The sequence below is a fragment of the Phocoena phocoena genome, chromosome 3 (genome assembly GCF_963924675.1).
Source record: "Phocoena phocoena chromosome 3, mPhoPho1.1, whole genome shotgun sequence".
Taxonomy (NCBI): domain Eukaryota; kingdom Metazoa; phylum Chordata; class Mammalia; order Artiodactyla; family Phocoenidae; genus Phocoena; species Phocoena phocoena.
In genome coordinates, this window is record NC_089221.1 from 44,598,194 (window position 1) to 44,619,025 (window position 20,832).

The following is a 20,832-nucleotide window of genomic DNA, read 5'->3' on the forward strand; positions in this document are numbered from 1 at the left end:
ATTTAGAAAGGAAGCCTCCAGTAGTTTTAAGAGACCTGTTTAGAGATATTCCATGCTTACTCTAAATTCTTCACACAGAGTGACTGATTGCTTCAGATTTTTTATTTTTTCGAATTACATTACTGGCCAAGGTGCAGGGGCAGGTGGGGAAGAAACAGTGATAAATTCCATTTCCTTCCTGCATCAGTGCCGGAGAGGGTAGTTTTGTTTTCTGCTTAATTGAAATAAAACATTAAGCATTATGGTTTTGTGTCTTGGGCTAAATAAAATAAGTTTGAACATATTAAATAAGAAGGACTATCTTTGACTCTTAAGGGATGGTAATTTAGAAGTTTCTTGATTGTAGTATATAATACCCTGGTTTTTAAAAAAATCCAATTCTACATTATATGAGACATTGTCAATTGTATCCAAGATATATTTTTTTTAACCATAGTCATATGTACTTACATTCTTTTTTGTTCATGTTGATATTCCAGCTGAATTAAGTCATCACTGGGATTTTACATTGTTACAGCAGTGTTTTCTCAAACACATGGTTTAAGAAACACATAGGGTAAACCAGTCATCTCTTGCTGCAAGGTTATTTTACTTGATAGTAAGTAACTTAAAATTTTTTATATTAAAACATACATGGATATTTTGTAGTATAATGCAGAAATTTCATGAGTTTGTAAAAAAATAGGACTTGAGGATGAGTTATTTTGATTACTTTCTGAAAATACATTTTGGTGGGGCAGGAGAATGGATTTATTATTAGCTTTAAGTAATTTCTGTGGGAAAGTTTGAGAAATATACTGGTAGTGAACAAAGAACATGGCTTTTGAGGCAGAAGAATCTGAGTTCATATTACTGGCTGTGTAGCTTAGCGGTAAATTATTTATCTCTCCTGATTCTGCCCACTTTTCAGAGAACATATCTAAGCTGATCCCAGCATATATATTTTTTTAAGTGTATATGTTTACTCTGTTTGAACCCTGATAATGTTGGCACTTTTCTTATGGTTAAATACTTCAGATAAATAATTTGCTTATACCTTTTCTGATAAAGGAGTTGAGGCAGCAACCTTGTTTTCCAGTTGTTAACTTGTTAGCTGTTAGAAGGAAAACTGCCCTTGATATTCAGTGTTTAGTACTTGTTTTTGCTTACATTGGCTGTTTAGTAAATGAGTTGATTCGAATTAAATTTTATGACATTTAGTCCATATTGTTTGCAGTATAATTCTGAATTAAAGTTTACCTTTAAAAAAAATCTTATTCAGGGATGACTTAAACTGTTTAGTTTTGTGAGGGAAAGAGAAGCTCAGTGAGTAAAAATTTGTTTATAGAGTAAGGCTTATTTTTTTGTAGTGGTGCATTTTATATGAAAATTAGGTCAGCTCATTATAAGTTTTAGAGTACTTCAGTTACATTTTGTGTATTATACCTAAAAACTTGAGAATTGAAAGCATGCTGTTTCCAGTAATGTGTTTTTCTCCTTAAATAAAATTCTTTTTTGTAGGGGTGAAAGTAGCAATTTTCATATGTAGCAATTTAACAAGTAATAACAATTCTCATAACATTCCTCTTCTTTTTTTTATGTTTTTTTTTTTTTTCATGTAAGTAAAGCATAGAAAGTTTCTGAACAACTTAATGAGGTAAGCTGAAGGGGATAGGGGGTCTAACAAAATTCCAGGTTAAAGGAAGCATTAATAATATGAAACTTCTTAAAGGATGGAAATTTCTAGTAGTCTAGATTTGTTGTGAAATTTGCTCATGCTGTTTTATATTTGAGTGTGTAATCTGTAATTTTGAGTTTGATAACAGAAGATATTGGACATTGTGTCATGACCAAAACTGCAAAAAAAAATAGTAAAGTAATAGATTATTTTGCTTCCTTTAGAGGTCATGTTCCATAGGCAAGGATTTTTTTTCTTCTTGGTAAATATTTATTACAGTATTTACCATCTTTTCCTGATTATCATTACTTTAAGTGCTTGTTTAAGAACAGAATTCTAGGCCTTGCTTAAGACCTGTTGAATCAGACTCCATAGGGGAGGGGCCTCTTACTTTTTATTAGGGAAGTCTGGAAATTACCTAGTGCTTACTAAATACTAGTAAAACTTTATTAATGGTATTGCAGTAGTGAAGCAAACAAAACTGAATGGAATAAAATGTCTAAGTATACTTTTCAAAAGTTAAAAACATGACTCATAAACTTATAGAATAAACATGTTAGTGTCATCATTTTTAAAAAATGATTTTTCTTGACTTGTATAACCTGATTCTTGAAGATTATGGGCCAGTTGTTTTAGTACATGTAATGTCTCTCAGGTTAGCTTTTCTCCTGTTGAGACAGGCTGTGCTTCTTTATCTTTGGTTAGGATATTATAAAAGTGAAGTGGTGCTCTGTTTTGCTCATTGGCACGCAATTTCTGTTTGTTCTGTTACTGATGATTCACTTTGATCTGTTGATTAAGGATTTCCCAGGCTATTTGCCAGGCCATTTCACTGCAAAACTGTAGTAACTTTTCTTTTTTGAGGTTCTTAGAAATTGTATAAATAACCTCTTCCTCCTAAAATTTTTCAGTGTATGTATTCATCTCTCTGGATTCATATGTTTTATTCAAGGGGTTGTAATACAGCACTTTTATTTATTTTTATTGAGGCAAAAGTCACATTACATGAAATTGACCATTTTAAAACGTGTAATTCACTGACATTTAGTACATTCACAATGATGTGAAACCACCAGCTTCACCAAGTTCCAGAACATTTTCATCACCCCAAAAGAAAAATCTGTATCCATTTAGCAACCAGTACCCATTTGTTCCTCCCTCCCAATAGTCCCTGGTTGTCTCTGCTTCTTGTCTCTATGGATTTGTCTATCCTGGATAGTTCATAAAAACTGGGATTTTGCAACACGTGATCTGGCTTCTGGATGTGTCTGACTTCTTTTTCTTAGCATGTTTTCATGGTTAATCCTAACAGAATGTGTCTTTTTCCATTGAATACATACACAAGTTGTGTTGAGTATGATGTTAGCTCTGGTTTTTTCATAGATGTTCTTTATCAGGTTGAGTGTTTTTATCATGAAAGGTTGTTAGATTGTGTCCAGTGCCTGTCTGCAGCAGCTGAGATGATCATATGGTATTTTTCCTTCATTTTGTTAATGTGGCATATTATTATTATTTAAAAATTAAAAAAAATTGAAGTACAGTTGATATACAGTGTCATGTTAGTTTCAGGTGTACAGCATAGTGATTCAGTATACATACATATAAATATCCCTTTTCAGATTCTTTCCCTTATAGGTTATTACAAAATATTGAGTATAGTTCCCTGTGCTATATATAGTAGGTCTTTGTTCATTACAATGTGGCTTATTATTGATTGAGGATCCCTTTTTTTTTTTTTTTTGCGGTACGCGGGCCTCTCACTGTTGTGGCCTCTCCCATTGCAGAGCACAGGCTCTGGACGGGCAGGCTCAGCGGCCGTGGCTCAGGGGCCCAGCCGCTCCGTGGCATGTGGGATCTTCCCGGACCGGGGCACGAACCCGGGTCCCCTGTATCGGCAGGCGGACTCTCAACCACTGCACCACCAGGGAAACCTGAGGATCCCTTTTATGCCACCAGTTGGCTTTGGCCTTTGGCTCCCTGCTTTGCAGATTCTCTGCTTTTGACAGTTTGGTTATGTGTCTTAGTGTGAATCTTTTTGTGTTTATCTTTCTTGGAGTTTGGTTAGCTTCTTGGATATGTATATTGTGTCTTTAGTTAATTTGATAAGTGTTTAGGCATTATTTCTTCAGAGATTCTTTCTACCCCCCTCCTTTTCTCTGCTTCTGAAACTTTCATTATCTGTATGTTGGTGTGCTTGATGGTGTCCCACAGGTCTTTTTGGCTTTGTCCAGTTTTCTTTTTTTTCTTCCAGCTCCTTAGACTGATAATTTTAATTGACCTCTTCAAGTTCTCTGATTCTTCTTTCTGCCAGCTCAGATCTGCTGTTGAAACTGTCTAGTGAAATTTTCATTTCAGTTATTGTACTTTTTGGCTCCAGAATTTGTTTGGTTCTTTGCTGTAATTCCTGTCTCTTTAGTGATATTCTATTTGTGGAGACATTGTTCTCCTGGTTTCCTTTAGCTCTTTGTATTTAAGACAATTGCTGTCTGTTCATCATCAGGGACAGTGTCTGCTAATATCACAACCTCCCCTCCAGGTTCCCCCCACCACAGTGGGCCATACTTTATTAATAGTTTCTTTGCACGCTTTGTAATTTTTGTTAGAAAATCGAACATTTTGAATATTGTAATTTAGAGACTTTAGGAATCAAATGTTTTTTCTCCCCATCCTTGGGGGTTGCTTGCTGTGGGTTTGGTTTTGTGTTCATTTAGTGACTTTTCTAAACTATTTCTGAAAGTCTGTATTCTTTGTGTTGGTTAGTTTCTGAAGTCTCTGTCTCTTAGATTGCGATCACCTAGTGTTTTGTTGTTGTTTGAGATAAATAACATTTTAATGAAATTTAAATTAATGCAAAAAATCCATGATGAACAAAATATAAAAATTATCAGGGTCAATATAGTACCTTGTCTCAAGGTTGCAAATCCTTCACACATGGACCAAGCCAGAAACCATCTTGGTGCTCACAACACCATCTGAGACAGGTTGCAGCCTTTAGTAAGGCTTTTCTAAAGGTTCAGTGGTTACAGAAAGTAGTTTCAGTGCAATACAATAGCAGTTTTATTTCAGCTGTCCATGGATACTGCTGTTCTCAGAGCTCTTCAAACAAGAGCCATCTTTACCTTGTCAGCTAGTGTTTTGTTGCAGATGCATGCCTGGAGCCAAAAGGGAATGAAAATAAAGGGAAAGGAAAAAAATAAGAACTCTTCCACTTTTTTCTTATTGGATCTGTGTTAGGGCATTTCTTTACACACTGTTTATAACTGTCTTAGCCTTCATGTACTGGTTTTGCTGAACCTAATGATCAGCCAGGGGTGAAAGCTTAGGACCTTCTCAGGTGTTTTTTTTTCTGAGCATGCCATCTTGCTCTGAGCGTTGGTGTGGTTTTCTCATTTCCCTTATAGGGCATGAGGGAGTTTGTTGCAATGCCATAACTCTCCCCCACCCTCCAACCAATTCCCTCTCAGCCTTTTCTGCCAGGCTTTGGGTGTGCTATTCACTGAATTGTAAACCTCTGTCCTTGGCAGGGGGCTCTGCATTTGCCTTACAGTGTTTTGGAGGATTGCTCTCTGCTTGACACATTTTCCTTCCCTGTTAGGCAAAACAAAGGCAAGTGCCTCTCGGTCCTCACGTAGCCCCCAGACAGGTTTACACAGACAAACGTAATTCTGTGAGAATAAGGTCTACTCTGCTCACTCTGGAACCAGAGACCAGAGCCCTACACTGGGTCTTCAAAACCTCCATTTTGCCCCGGAGAAGATGTGAGTCAAGGGCAAGTGAAAATGCCATAAAGCTTTACTATCATTTTAAAGTTTCCATTTTCTTGATTCAGTGCTGCCCTAATTGTTGTAAACCTTTGACTTTTTCAGAGTTCTGGTAAAGTTGGTTCTGACAGATTTTGCTTGATTTTTTGGTGTTTGTGTGGAGGGGTAGGCTCTTGGAGTTCTGTATTTCACCATTTGTGTTGATGTCCTTCCCATATATTTTCTCATTTTTAATGCTCAAATTGTCCCTGATTTGACCAGTGGGCGCTCACTCAAGCTGGTTTCTGTGTCCTTTTGATATTTCCCAGTCATTATTTGGACACTTCCTTGGTTTTTGCCACAAAAAAATATTCCAGACTTACTTTGTCATCTTTTCCTAGCCCTGGAATCAGCTGTTCATTTCTCAAAAAAGCCCTGGTTTCTTTTATTGGAAAATGGTTTTTAGAAGACAAGACCTGGATGTTAAGTATGCTTGTTGCTATTGGAGTGTCATTATGCTCAGGCCTGGCCTGTTTAGTGGGCAGAGCTGGGGGAGAGGAGGGATACACACACACACACACACACACACACACACACACACACACACCCAGAAATATTTATCTTTATGATATATATGAATATTAGTATTTATTAATATGTGACTTGTGTTAATCGTACAACACATCATTCACTCTAGTTTTCATCCTTTCCATTATTAGTTACTGTCTTTAACAGTATGAAACTTATTAGCTTTCATCATTCTAAATATATTTATTTGATGGTTTTCCTTGTATATAACCAATTTTTTATTGTAGCCCCAGCTGCCACTTCCATGTGGATACCCTTCTCTCCCTGCTTAGTCTTATAACTCCTTATTCTAGCTGCTTCCTTTCTACTGCATGGATGCCTTCCTCACTCTTTTTGGGCTCATTGCCCCATCCCTGGTTGTCCCTTCATGGATGTCCTTTGTTGCTCTGCTTTGATGCTGATGTCCTGTGCTTGGCCAGTTCCATGTGTTGATACCCTCTCATCCCTACTCTGGCTCTAACACTTAGTTTTAGACCCTTGGCTCCTTTGCTTTGCCCTGTATAATGGCTTTAGGCCTGAATTGGGAAGAAGACTACTTTTTAAAGGAAATCTGTTAATGTATTAAACTAAGCTTACTAAAGGAGTATTCCACAGGTTTACCAATAAGAGAACTAAAGATGACTATGAATAGTGGTCTTCTGGTTCTTGCCTTCCTAATGAAGGAATGTTAGCTGTTTAATGATGGAAAAACTTAACCATACTCAAGGATTGTTATAAAACCATTATGGTGGTGAAGGGTACTAGTTTTTTTTCTTTTTTCTTTTTTTAAATAACTTTAACATGTTTCTGGATGAATTTTATAAGTTAAGTAAGTAGTAGTTATCTTAATTTTAATGAAGAGAGGAAACTGAGACTCAGCCTAGTAACTGGTTGAACTGATTTGAATCCAGGCCTGTTGGACTCTGAAGACCATGTTCTATTTTTCTTTTTTTAAAAAATATTTATTTATTTTTGGCTGCGTCAGGTCTTAATTGTGGCATGTGGGATCTTTTGTTGTGGCATGTGGGCTCTCTAGTTCTGGTACAGGCTCAGTAGTTGCGGTGTGCGGGCTTAGTTGCCCCGCAGCATTGTGGGATCTTAGTTCCACAACCAGGGATCAAACCCGAGTCCCCTGCATTGGAAGGCAGATTCTTAACCACTGGACCACCAGGGAAGTCCCCCCATGTTCTTTTTTTAACAGTAATCTGTATTCTGCCTCTAGTTAGAATGCTTTAGCCATTGGTTGATTTGGGGTGTTTTTGATAGGCTTCGTGACTTTTAAAGCTTATTTATCTGAAATATAAACCGTTATAAAGATGTAAGTTTGATGCTCATTCTTTGGCACAAATTTTGTGGATTCAGAAGTAAAACATTACCAGAAATAGGAAAGTCCCATCTATTTGTGTATTTCTTGCCGAAGTATATTAGTTTTCAATTCAAAGAACTGTATTTGGGACTTCTAAGTAGTTAGTGGTCTTTTTTTTTTTTTTTTTTTTTTTTAAAGTCAGGCATGTACACTTAGAACGTATAGAGTTTCGATTTGGGTTATTTCAGAACCAGTGTTCCCCTGGTGGATTTTTATTATCAGTGGTGAACAAGTTGTAAATTGGGTGAGATGAGAAATTAGGATTTTCATACTGGCAGCATTTTCCCCTCCCTCCCTCTTTCTCTCTCTTTCCTTCTTTCTTTCTACATTCTGAGGTACGTTAGGTTTCAACATGATGAAATTTTGGGCAGGGGGGCTGGGGAATGGACACAGTTCAGCCTATAACATACAGGGAGAGGAAGATGGAATGAAATCAGATGGCATAAAGCACAGTTAAAAGAAAATGGAGGGGGAAAGAGGCGGGGATGGTGGTAGTGGAATGAATTGGGAGATTGGGATTGACATATATACAGTAATGTGTATAAAATAGATAACTGATAAGAACCTGCTGTATAAAAAATAAAATTCAAAGAAAAAAAAAGAAAATGGATAGGGTGGAGCTTTTAAACGTTAATTTGCTTTTATATGTGTAGGGGGTAAAATTTCTTTTCTACCTTCCTAGGTTCTCTGGCTGGGGCCCTGTAAATTAGACTGAGGAAAGACAGATTAACAAGAGAAAACAAACAGAAGTTTATTAGCGTGTCCTCACACCTGGCAGTATTTAGAGATGAGTAACTCAAAGAGATGAGTAGAATTTGGGATCTCTATACCTAACTTCACAGGGAAAAAGGACACTTAACAGAAAAAGCAAATGACTTTTGAGAAGAGATAGACAACTGGGTCCTTAGGGGTTTGTGGCAATGTCTGCGTGTGGTGGTGCTGGATTTTGTTTGTTTGTTTCCCAAAAGGAGATTAGAGTTACTCCAGGGGACAAGATTAATAAATTCTTTTGGGAGGCTCTGCTTTGAGGTAGGTAAGGGATTTCAGGAACTCACATGCCTTCAGCTCAGAATTTTTCTTATGTCAAAGTGGCATATTTTGGGGATAGCATATCCTGATCCTTTCACACACTTGTATAAATGTCCTAGTATTAGCTAGTATTGCTCTTTACCTTTTTTCAGAACAGGAAAACCTATGCCATTAGCTATCCATGCTTTATTCTGTAAGAACTCGATTTGAATTAGAATTCATAAAGACATTGCAGAAATAGAGACAGTAGTAGTAGTTTGCCTCCTAGGGATAAGTTTTAGAATATAACTTCTTATTTAACCATCATTTGGGATGAGACCCTGTATAAAATGAAAAAGCTTTAAATTATTGTTTATTTTATTTAGGTCCTTCGGAGTTTCTGTGAATTTTTATTTGGAACAAGTTATAAAAATAATTTTTCATTCTCATTGAGTTATTGGACCTATGATTTTAAGAGTTTCCAACAAAAATTTTCTAAAAAGTTGTTGGAAAAGTAACATCCTGTCACAGACACCTCAAAACAGTATTTAGCTTCATGTCAAAATAGATAATAAAAATTTTTATACATCCTAAAACACTTGAGTTTTCATTTTTATTTCAGAAGACTTTAAAATATAATGTATGGTGGTGGTAGAATTAGAGCTCAAAATGTCCACATTTTTGTGTAGTTCATTTTGATTTAGGTACAGTCTTAAAATATTGCATTTGTTTCTTAAGTGTTTTATTGGTATTGGTAAATTGTATCAGGGTTTTTTTTTTTTTTTTTTTTTTCCTTAACCTTTCTTGTAATGAACCAGTACAGTTTGGGGTAGAAGTAGAATGTTTCTGTAGTATCTTGACAATTTTTAAAGTATTGTAGGAAATTGGTATGACAAATTCTGCCATGGCACTTACTTATATTTGAAAGAATTTTGAAAAAGGAAGACTAACAATGGTATTGATCATTTTGCTTTTTAAAGTTCCACTTTTGAGATTATTATGTAGTTGTAAATATGAAACATCTATTAGTAAACTTAGACATTAATGTTCAGAAAATCTGATTTCTTCATTGACTAATATGTAAGCTCTATATTGAAATGAGTACAGTTGCCCAGTTGGCTTCTCCCTCATTTTAAAAAACTGAGTTTACTGTGTTTAGATTGGGCTGGCAACTTGAAATTTTTATTGATGCAATTGAGAGAGGCTTCCAAAAAGTTAAGTTTAGAATGCAAGAGCAGTGGATACCCATTGTGATGATTGTAATTTTAAAAAACCTTTTAATTATGGAAAATTTCAAACATGTGTAAGTAGAGAGACTATACACCTACTTCTACTAACATTTATAAACATATGGACAACCTTGTTTCAGTGACACCTGTATTCAGCGTTCCCTTTTTTTTTAAAGAAGCAAATTCCAGATTTATTGATTTAATTGCGAAGACTTCTGTATATGTCCTTTTATTACAGATGACCCTTGAGCAGGGTGGGGGTTGGGGTGCTGTCCATCCATGCGGTTGAAAAGTCTGACTTGAAAAGTCAGAAAATCTTTACAGTTGGCCCTCCACACCCGATGCTCCACATCCTTGGATCCAACCAACCTCAGGTCGTGAAGTGCTACAGTATGTATTTAGTGAAAAAAAAAAAAAAGAAAGAAAAATCCATGTATAAGTGGACCCTCACAGTTCTAAACCTTGTTCTTTAAGGGTCTACTGTACCAGCATTGCACTAACAGTCATCACATCTAAAGTGATTAGTAATTTCTTAAAGTCATTTAATATTCAGCTCATGTTCAAATTTTTGACTCATAATTTTCACTTTTTAAACTTGGTTGAGTAAGGATTTATATAAGGGCCACATGTTGTATTTGATTGCTCTGCCTATGAAAGCGATTTATTTGTTGAAGAAACCAGATCATTTGACTCATTGTGTGATCTGCATTTGGTGGATTACTTCCTTCATTTGTCCTTTAATTTGTTTCTCTATGTTGAATTTCCTGCAAATTGTTAGTTAAATCAGATTTCAGATTCTGTAAGGGTTGGCGGCAAGAGTAACTTGTGCTGTGTACATAGATAGTGCTGCATACATCCTGTTGTGTCACATCAGGAGACACTTGATAACTCATCTATTTGTGATAAGACTATTGTGATTAAAAAAATAAGCATCATTGAGATAGTTTATAATAAAAATTTCCAGTTTTAAGTGCACAATTTGATGAGTTTTAACAAGTGTATAGTTTGTACAATCATCACCACAATTAGGATAAATACTCAGTTACCCTTGAAAACTTCTTCCTTCCCTTTGTAGTCATTTCCGTCCTCCCCAGGCCCTTCACCTGCACTCTGCTGATCTAGTTTCTGTCACTATATTTTTGCCTTTTCTAGAATTTCATTATAATTGAAATCTTGTAGTAGTCAGATCATTGTAATTTAAAGGACGTATAAGAAGATAATTTTGGCCAGGAGCTGTATAGATCTAATACCTTCTATTTTTATACGACAGGGACTTGCCATGAGGTGTTGAAGCCTTGTTTCGCTGAGTTGGAGAGACTGGACCTAAATGGCGCAGCATGACTTTGCTCCAGCCTGGCTTAATTTTCCTACCCCACCATCATCAACAAAGGTATTTTTTCTTGCATCTCTCTTTTCTTTTTGTCTTTCTGTCTGCCTCTGTTTAGTTCATGTTCTACACAGATGTAGTTAAACTAAAGCTTAATGTTTTTGTCATAAAATACTTTTTATATTATTTTCTAAGTTATTTTATATTTAATCTGTTGGTTTTTATTATTTAAGAAGTCAATTTCAATATACCATCAACATACTAAACCATTTACTTCAAAAGTTGTCTTTTGAAAGCTCTGCATTTTAAAATTCAAACCAGGTAAGTACATTGCACATTACTTTTGCATCTTACCTTTTCCTATACTATTCTTCTGATAACTTGCTTTACTTACTTTCCTATAGATAATGTTTTTTTAAAAAATCAGAAGTTTTTGAAGTCTTTTCTTATAATAGGAAGACTTCTTTTTCAAATAAATGAGACTGTGAATGGCATATTACTCAAATTTTAGGAGTTCTGAGAACTTTGCAGTGTTGTTACGTATAAGGTGACTCACTAATTTAAAAATGTTCATTTTACATAACCAAAACAGAACATAGTTTGTATAAGACTTGCTTGACATTGAAATTGTCATCCACTTACAAGGCATGCTAAGAGGGACCTTGAAATTGATTAGAATCAATCTGTCTGGCTCAAAAGCTGTCTTCCACTTTGTTTTTTCCATAGTGCAAAGGAATCAAGAGGGGGTCTTGATCATCTGCTTGCCTGTTAATCAAGCTCTGCCATGCTAAGGCATTCATCTAGGACCTTTTGGGGGTACAGGCAGTTCTTATAGAAGAGTTTACTGAAACAGCTCTTAGAGGAACAGTTTTACAATTTGGAAAGTTGTTCCCCAGTAAGGACTTGTCACATCATAATATATTGAAGAAGCTGCATTGGAGAGAGAAAATTCTCCTGGACAGGGGAATTTTAAAGTTTGAAGATGGCTTTTAATGATCATGTGAACTGACTTTATTTTATACAGATGGTTCTCTGGAAGGTTAATTGGCCTGTTTTCATGTAATTAGTGTGAGCCTAGACTAGAATCTAGGATGCATTTTCTATTCTGTAATACTTCCATAGGACTCATTTTGGAATTTCGTAAAATGATTGAACATTTCATTTCATAGACATAAAGTGGATCATAGCTGTTAGGAAATGTAGACTATTACTGAGAAGTAACTGAGATCACTTCTTAGTTACAGACTCTGCCCCCTTTCCTCTTCTGTTTAGGTCTTGGAATTTGCTTCGCTGTTGCTGCTGTTGTTTGTGTCCACCCCCCACCCCCCACCCCCCAGGCTGCTCTCAGTTACGCTTTTCCTGGGTTCATTTTTTTCCAGGCCTACTTCAGAGCCTGGATACATATGAGTTTCTTTCTCCTCCCTTTGTTTCCTTATTCTCTTTAGTTCATTTTCTCTGAAATGAGTATAAGACTTGTTTTCATTTTTTTGTCTATTTATGTACTTTGCCTGTTATTTATTTATTTATTTACGGCTGCGTTGGGTCTTAGTTGCTGCACACGGGCTTTCTCTAGTTGTGGCGAGCGGGAGCTACTCTTCATTGTGGTGCGTGGGCTTCTCATTGTGGTGGCTTCTCTTGTTTCAGAGCAGGGGCTCCAGGTGCGTGGGCTCAGTGGTTGTGGCACATGGGCTCAGTAGTTCTGGCTCAGGGGCTCTAGAGTGCATGCTCAGTAGTTGTGGTGCATGGGCTTAGTTGCTCCGCGGCATGTGGGATCTTCCCAGACCAGGGCTTGAACCCGTGTCCCCTGCGTTGGCAGGCGGATTCTTAACCACTGTGCCACCAGAGAAGCCCTAGAACTAGACTCTTGAACCCTTCTTGCTTTCTAGAACCAGACTCTTGATCTTGGCTATATAGATCATGAATGAAGGTGATGATTTTGAGACTTGGGATTGCCTGTTCTAAATGATCAATTATTCTAATTTATTTTAAATTGCCTACAGAAAGTAGTATCAGTTTGAACTCTTAACTAGCAGTATTTGAAACTATCTCCTTAGACCTTACCCAAAGGGGTTTTGACGAACATAAACAAGTATACACTTTTAGTAATGACTTCTTATACTGTTTGTATCGCTCAAAATCACTATTCATGGATTCTCAGTTATAATTAACCTCTTGTTTTCTGCCAGAGCCCTTTTAATCTTATCTTGAATAAATAGAATAGACTTAAATTACTGTTGGGTTCTCTATTTCAACTTAGCGGGGTTTTTTTCTGAATTTTATTTTATTTTTTTTATACAGCAGGTTCTTATTACTTATCTATTTTATACATATTAGTGTATATATGTCAATCCCAATCTCCCAATTCATCCCACCACCGCCCCGCCTCAATTCAGTGTTAAGTCTTTTCCTTGTTATTTGAAGGAATGATAGGAGCACTTGAGTTAAGGGGTAGCAGTGTTTTCAGCACTGCACCTGAGCAGTTTTCTGAGGTATGCAGAAGTTTAGCCCCATCATGTGGTGAAATTTTAAACTGCATGTGGTTGTTTATGTCTATGAAGTGGGGCATTGGCTTTTGAACAGTTGATTGGGACCCAGTAAGAAATTTTACATAATGTTTTTAAATGCACATTGATATAACTAAAACAAAAGTCATTTACCTGTGTTCTTCTTTCTCTTTTGGTCTTTTTTATTCCAATTAAAAATGCAAATTGCTACTAATTTCATGTCCTTTATAATGGGCCCTGACCTGCAGTTTGAAAAGTAACATTGTAATTACTTTCCTTCAATAATGTAAGCAGTGTTGGTTTGTCTTGAAAATGTGTGCTTTAGGCTAAGAGAGGATGAGAAAATGTAGTCAGACTTGTAGTTGAGTTCATTGAAACTTCTTGTTTACTATGTAGTTTCTGTTAACTTTTGATTTAGGTATTCTGAGAATCAGAAAATTGTGCTATATTTTGAGAAAGAATTCAGAAAAAGATTTAAAATGTAATAACTAGTGTTTCTTGAGTCATTACTGCATACCAATCACTGTGTAAAACACTTTACAAGAAGGCTAACAAAAATCATAAGAGGTAAAGTACTGTTTTCTTCCCCTGACTTACATATGAGGAAACTGAGGTTGAGCGAGATAAGTAACCTGACCCAAAATGCTAGAATTAGGATAGGAGCCCCTGACTTTATAAAGATTGATCAGCTTAATAACTTTCTTTTCTTGATTATTAAGTAGACCAATTTTTAGAAGTGAAATACCAGGACGTTTTTATGCATACACCAGAATATATTTTTATCCTGGTTTGGATAAACAAATGAAATTGCTTTTTTTTTTTTCCTTCAAGGATAGCATCTCCAGTATATTTCTGTACTTAGTACATGGGTATCTAACTCTTCAGTGGCTATGTACAGTTGACCCTTGAACAATATGGGTTTGACTTATTTGTGTTCATGTATGTGGATATTTTTCCAATAAATATGTACTGTAGTACTGTGTGATCTGTGGATACAGAGGGCCGACTGTAAAGTTATACATGGATTTTTGACTGCACAGAGGGTCGGTACCCCAACCCCCTGTATTGTTCAACTGTCAACTGTAACCTTCTATTGGGTGAATTTACAGAGATTAATTGGTTACTTATTAATGGATTAAGCCGCAGGAATGCCTGGGCATCTCTTGATTATATATTTGTAGGGGAAATTCCTAGCAGCAGAATCAGCAAATTGGAAGATTTATACATTTTGGTAGATAGTGCCTAATTGCTCTCCAAAAAGGTTGTACCAACTTACAATCCTATAAAAATTTTATAAGGGGGGACCAGTTTTTTCAGTTTTGGCAACACTGGATGTTATTCCATTTTTCTCATCTTTGTGAAATTGGATGAAAAATGGCACTTCATTGTTTTGATTTGCATTATTATGGTTGAGCATATTTTTGCGTTAGGAACTGTTTCTAAGAACTTGCTTATTCATTTAATTTATTTCTTAGTGATTTATTTGTGATAGCTCTTTTCATATTGAGGGGTTTGTTTGCTATATATTCTGCAGATATTTCCCTCCAGTGTGTTTGTCTTGATAATTCTAAAAGAACCATGTGGATGGTTCTAATAAAATATTTAAACATGCAAAGAAGCATAAAGAATAATTAAACGAACACTTAACCATCCAAGAGTCACATCTTAACATTTTGTCATGTTAGTTCTGTATCTCTTCTAGAAATAAACAATTGAAGTCTGCTGTATGCTTCATCACAGTCCTTTTTCTGTCTTCATTTTTTCCCCAGAGGTATTCTCGATGCATGTTCTTATATCATTTCTAAGTATGTGAATATCAATAAATAGTATTATTCTGTATATTTAAAACATTTATATAAATGATTATCATTTATGTCTACACTTTGTTTTTCTATTCATTATATCTCTGAGATTTTTTTCCCCTGTTGATATCTGCAGATATGCTGTAATTATCTTAAAACTCTGTACAGTATTCTGTTTTGTGCCTCTATCACATTTCATTTGTCTCATTAATTTGAGATTGTTTATATTTTTAAGCTACTTTAGAGAGAACTGTATTGACTATTCATGTACTGTCTCCTTGTATACATGGATGAGAATTCTTTTATTTGTTTGTTTGTTTGTTGCATTGGCTCTTCATTGCTGTGCACGGGCTTTCCCTAGTTGTCGAGCGAGGGCTACTCTGTTTCAGTGCACGGGCTTCTCCGGCTTCTCTTGTTGCGGAGCATGTGCTCTAGGCGCGTGGGCTTCAGTAGTTGTGACTCACAGGCTCGGTAGTTGCGGTGCATGGGCTTAGTTGCTCCACAGCATGTGGGATCTTCCTGGACCAGGGCTTGAACCCGTGTACCCTGCATTGGCAGGTGGATTCTTAACCACTGTGCCACCAGGGAAGTCCTGGATAAGAATTCTTTTGGCCTCTGCTTCTCAAACATTAATGCCTATGAAAATAACCTGGGAATTTTGTTAAAATGCAGATTCTAATTTCAGTAGGTCTCTAATGGGGTCCTAGTCCTAACAGTCTTAAAATGCTGTTGATTCTGCTTGTCTGTGGACCACACTTTGAATAGCAAGGCTTTAACCTATAGTTAAAAGAAAAATTGCCGGAATTTAGTTCTATATTGCTAAATTCCTCTTCCATGTGGTATGCAGATATATACCCCTGTATGCTGTGCATAACTGTTGTCTTTACTTTGTACTCTTGCCAAAAATTTGTCAGATTATCAGTTAACATTTTTGCCAATCTTTGTTGTGAAATGTATTTTCACTGTTTCTTGGATATTATTGGCTTATATTTCTTTGAATTGCTTGTTCACATCCTTTGTTTTCTTTTGGGTTGCCTTTTGGGGGTGATTGGTTTTGGAAGTGTGTGTGTGTGTGTGTGTGTGTGTGTGTGTGTGTGTGTGTGTGTGTGATCTTTAATGTTTTAAGTAAAGTCACATAGTTCTTTTTTTGTCTCCCATGTATTTCACTAGATATATGTTCAAGTACTTTATAGTACTTGTTGCTATTTTAAATTCTGTTTTAAAAAGCTTTCATATTGTCTTTGTTGCAGATATATTGTCTCTTGTGTTAGTATTGTTTCTAGCAAACTTAAGTAGTTTTTACTCTAATGTCTTTTGGATTTTTTAATGTGGAAAAACGTTCATTCACAAATAATATCAGTTTTCTCTCTGCATTTTCAGTCCTCTTACTTGTGTTTCTTATTCATATTTTATTGTGCTGGCTATATGTCAGAGTCTGTGAAGGGTCTGAAATTTTATCCTACTTTCAAGGTAACTATAACAAGGTAGCCTGTTACTGTTTCATGGATGCTGGCAAAAGACATGAGACTTCCGGGTCAGAGATAAAGAGCTTTATTTTTAATTTATTTATATTTATTTATTTATTTTTGGCTGCATTGGGTTTTCGTTGCCGCACGTGGGCTTTCTGTAGTTGTGGCGACTGGGGCCTACTCTTCGTTGTGGTGTGCGGGCTTCTTGTTGCGGTGGCTTCTCTTGTTGCAGAGTATGGGCTCTAGGGTGCGTATAGTGCCACAACTTCAGTAGTTGTGGCACACGGGCTCCGTAGTTGTGGCTCGTGGGCTCTAGAGTGCAGGCTCAGTAGTTATGGCTCGCAGACTCTAGAGTGCAGGCTCAGTAGTTGTGGCACACAGGCTTAGTTGCTCTGTGGCATGTGGGGTCTTCCTGGACCAGGGCTTGAACCCATGTCCCCTGCATTGGTAGGCGTATTCTTTTTTTTTTTTTTTTTTTTTTTTTTTGCGGTACAGGGGCCTCTTACTGTTGTGGCCTCTCCTGTTGCGGAGCACAGGCTCCGGACGCGCAGGCTCAGCAGCCATGGCTCACGGGCCCAGCCGCTCCGCGTCATGTGGGATCTTCCTGGACTGGGGCACGAACCCATGACCCCTGCATTGGCAGGCGGACTGTCAACCACTGCGCCACCAGGGAAGCTCGGTAGGTGTATTCTTAACCACTGCGCTACAGGGAAGTCCCAGAGAGCTTTATTACTCTTAGCACAACAAGCAGTACAGCATGATTGTGGCACTGGTTCTTCATGTCCCTTAAAACCTCTGGGAGTTGACACGGAGGGGGCCCAGGTGGATGCTGTTCTTGGACTGAGGGAAATCTACCGCATTTATAATAAGCCTGCTCTTTGTCTCAGAGTAGGAACATTACCTGTTCCTCAATGTTCTCTGAGAACATAACCCTGAGAAATGAGCCATACAAAGAGCTGTCAAGGCGTTGCATTCTTGGCATACAATAAGAACATGCAGGGATGCTCAGGGCCTTTGATGGGTTGCCTGTCCCAATAGTCCACCCATCAGCCATACATGTTTTTGGCCAAACTTGAATTTTCACATGGTTGTACCACTCACTCAGCTACTCTGATTAATCTGACAAACAGAGGCTAGAACCAAATCCATTTAATTTGTTTTACACAGCATTTAATGAAGGCTACTACCAGTGTCCCAAACAGCACAGTGAGTGAGACCAGGATTTAGCCAATTGTGAATAACTGGGGGGGGCGGGGGGAAACCAGTAAATGATTTATTTCAGCCAACCAGTATATGGTCTAAGACCACTCTGTTATATCCATTAAAATCCATTCAAGGGAGAGACTTCCCTGGCAGTCCAGTGGTTAAGGTAAGACTCCACGCTTCCACTGCAGGGGGTGCAGGTTCCATCCCCAGTCAGGGAACTAAGATCCTGCATGCTGCGCAGCATGTGCCCCCCACCCCCCAAATCCACTCAAGGGAAACTGACCTTAGGTTTGGTGTTATTACCTACAGTTATAGGGGCAATAAGATGGGCCAAAAAGCAACACTTATCCTCAATAGAAGACATTCTGTGGCTTATCCTCCCCCCCCCCCGCCCCTTTTACAAACATACCACCCAAAGGGACACAGATCACTCCATTTTGTCCAAAGGGACACAGATCACTCCAATTTGTTGTTAAACTTGATTTGGATTACTATTTCACTGGTTTGGTTAAGAAACATGGACAGTGTCATCACTAGTTGCAACCTCAGTTGCCATACATGGCATAACCTAAGACCACTTAAGTGTTAAGAGAATCATATGAATTTTTATTAGTCAGAATGAAACAGATTGTACAGGTAGGGAATATGGAATGTCCATTGAGTACTTTGAATATTTGGCCCATGGCAAGGTTATCTTTTTTTTTTTTTTTTTTTTTTGCGCAGTACGCGGGCCTCTCACTGTTGTGGCCTCTCCCGCTGCGGAGCACAGGCTCCGGATGCCCAGGCTCAGTGGCCATGGCTCACGGGCCCAGCCGCTCCACGGCATGTGGGATCTTCCCGGACCGGGGCACAAACCCACGTCCCCTGCATCGGCAGGCGGACTCTCAACCACTGCGCCACCAGGAAAGCCTGCACCCAGATTTTTTTATCTAGAGGAACTGGACATGACTAGGAGAGGGGCATTTTAAAATGATTTTCAGAGACCCATTATAAAGGTGTCTCATCCTCACCTTGGTCTACATTGGACACTGTAGTGGGGACTTGGTGAGAAGTGTACATAAGCAAATGGTCATTGTATGTGTAGGGCCATGCCAGTTCAACAAGAGAATCCAGGTGGCCAAACCAGATTGTTTGAATTCCTTTTTGGTTGGCCATCAGCCTGAGGGGTGGCCTGGCCTGCAGTTGTTCTTAGGGGAAAGAAAGAAACATCATGTCAAGATAATCCGGGCAGAATCTTGAATTTTTAATATAGGTCTGTATAATCTCATAACTCACCACTTATTTCATCCCGATTATTACCCAGGAAGTGGCTAAGAGGAGATGATCCTTTTTTGGCTATGCTGCATTCATTGACCAGACTGTCTTACTAAGATGTGAGAAGAGATGAGGGATGTGTTAAAATGCTTGTCAGTACTTGTGGATGGGGAATATAGAATGTTCATTGAGTACTTTGAATATTGGCTCATTGCAGGGATGACCTTTTTGACAGAAGATGTACTGTTAGTGGACTGTTAGTGGTCTGGAATATGCCAAAAACATTACATGAATTAATTTCAAGAGCCACAGTAGTGTGACCAGAGTTAGCCCATCAGGCTGCAGCAGTAACAGTGTAGCCTGAAAAAGTTTCAGTGGTAGTGAGACTCCATTGAGAGCTCCATGAAGTATTCAAAGGTTTGATGTAGTTCTCATGTGATACGGTCTTCTTCACAGTGATAAAAACGGACCAACTTTTGGCAAGGAGTCACAAGTTGGCATGCAGTGGTGGCTTCTGTATCAGAAAGATAAAGTCCTTTATTTTGTAGCCAGTCTATGATAGTGGATGTGTTTCATGTCTGGTGTGATGATGGATCTAGGTGGTATGCCAAAGACTTGATCAGCATTGTAATTTCAGTCGTTCTCAGTGCCATTCACTCTCATCAGACAGCAAGACTTACTGAATCAACATGAGTGACTCAGATTGCTTCAGCAACAGTTGCAATTTCCCACAGTGTGTGACCCCAAAGAGATGTTTTTAATCTGCTAGTCTATAGTTTTTCAGGTGACAAGATGACTAGGCCATTGGCAACAGTCCAAGAGTTAGAAAAATATAAAATGTCTTGTCCTTAAGAATATTATCTAAGGCGAGGGTCGTAGCTTTTATTTTATTCTGTGTAGCTGATTAGCACTTAACCCATTTGGTTTTCCAGAGTTGTTGGGGCTGGATGGCTGCTGTGTGCACCATCATCTTTTAACTTGGTTGAAGCATCAGTGAGCCAGGTTCAGGCGTTTAAGGGAACTTTTCTGATTTGAGAGCCTTATTGAAATAGTGGCTTGTTACAGGTGACAGGCGGAGGAATAAAGTTTACTCCAAAGTGTAGTTGCCACTTCTAGGGCTAGGCCAGCTGTGCTGTTGAACACACAATTTCCATTTTGTCAGGAGCCCTCTTGGGCTCTTTATTGGTGTACCACTTTATTGGTGAGTCTTTAGTTTGAGTTGTTTGCTTTCAATAAGAGCTCAGCATTCGGGCAAGAGCCACTTTTTCTTTTTTTTCTTTTGGCTGTGCAGCTTTTGGGATCTTAGTTCTCCGACCAGGGGTTGAACATTGAACCTGGGCCACAGCAGTGAAAGCCTGGAATCCTAACCACTAGACCACCAGGAAAGTCCCTGCATTCCATTTTAAAAAGGAGTGTACTTGGTGCGTGTGTCAGGCAGATGGCACTGTGGTACTGGGAAATAGCCTCTCTGAATACTCCAGAGCCGTCAAGTCTTCAGCCACATAATCTGATTTTCTTTTCTTTCCTTCTGGGAGCTGTGCTTTTTATTAGACCACTTGGAAGGGGATGGGAATCACCTGTCAACCTGTGACATTTCCTGAATGGGAGAATCTTGAGCATTTTCAGTACAAGCATGTAACATTAGCACTAACTGTAAAACACAACAGTACATTGAGTTGGCCTAATAGCCCCACCTGCAAGAT

General features: G+C 37.9%; 1 protein-coding gene across 1 annotated transcript in view; it reads left to right on the forward strand.

Moving 5' to 3' along the window:
• GPBP1 (GC-rich promoter binding protein 1) overlaps window positions 1-20,832 on the forward strand; it is a 70,994-nt gene that overhangs the window by 22,513 nt on the left and 27,649 nt on the right. The window contains exon 3 of the mRNA XM_065874290.1: window positions 10,838-10,957. Coding sequence (XP_065730362.1) covers window positions 10,895-10,957 — 63 coding nt within the window. The 5' untranslated portion in view covers window positions 10,838-10,894. The remainder of the gene's footprint in view (window positions 1-10,837; window positions 10,958-20,832) is intronic.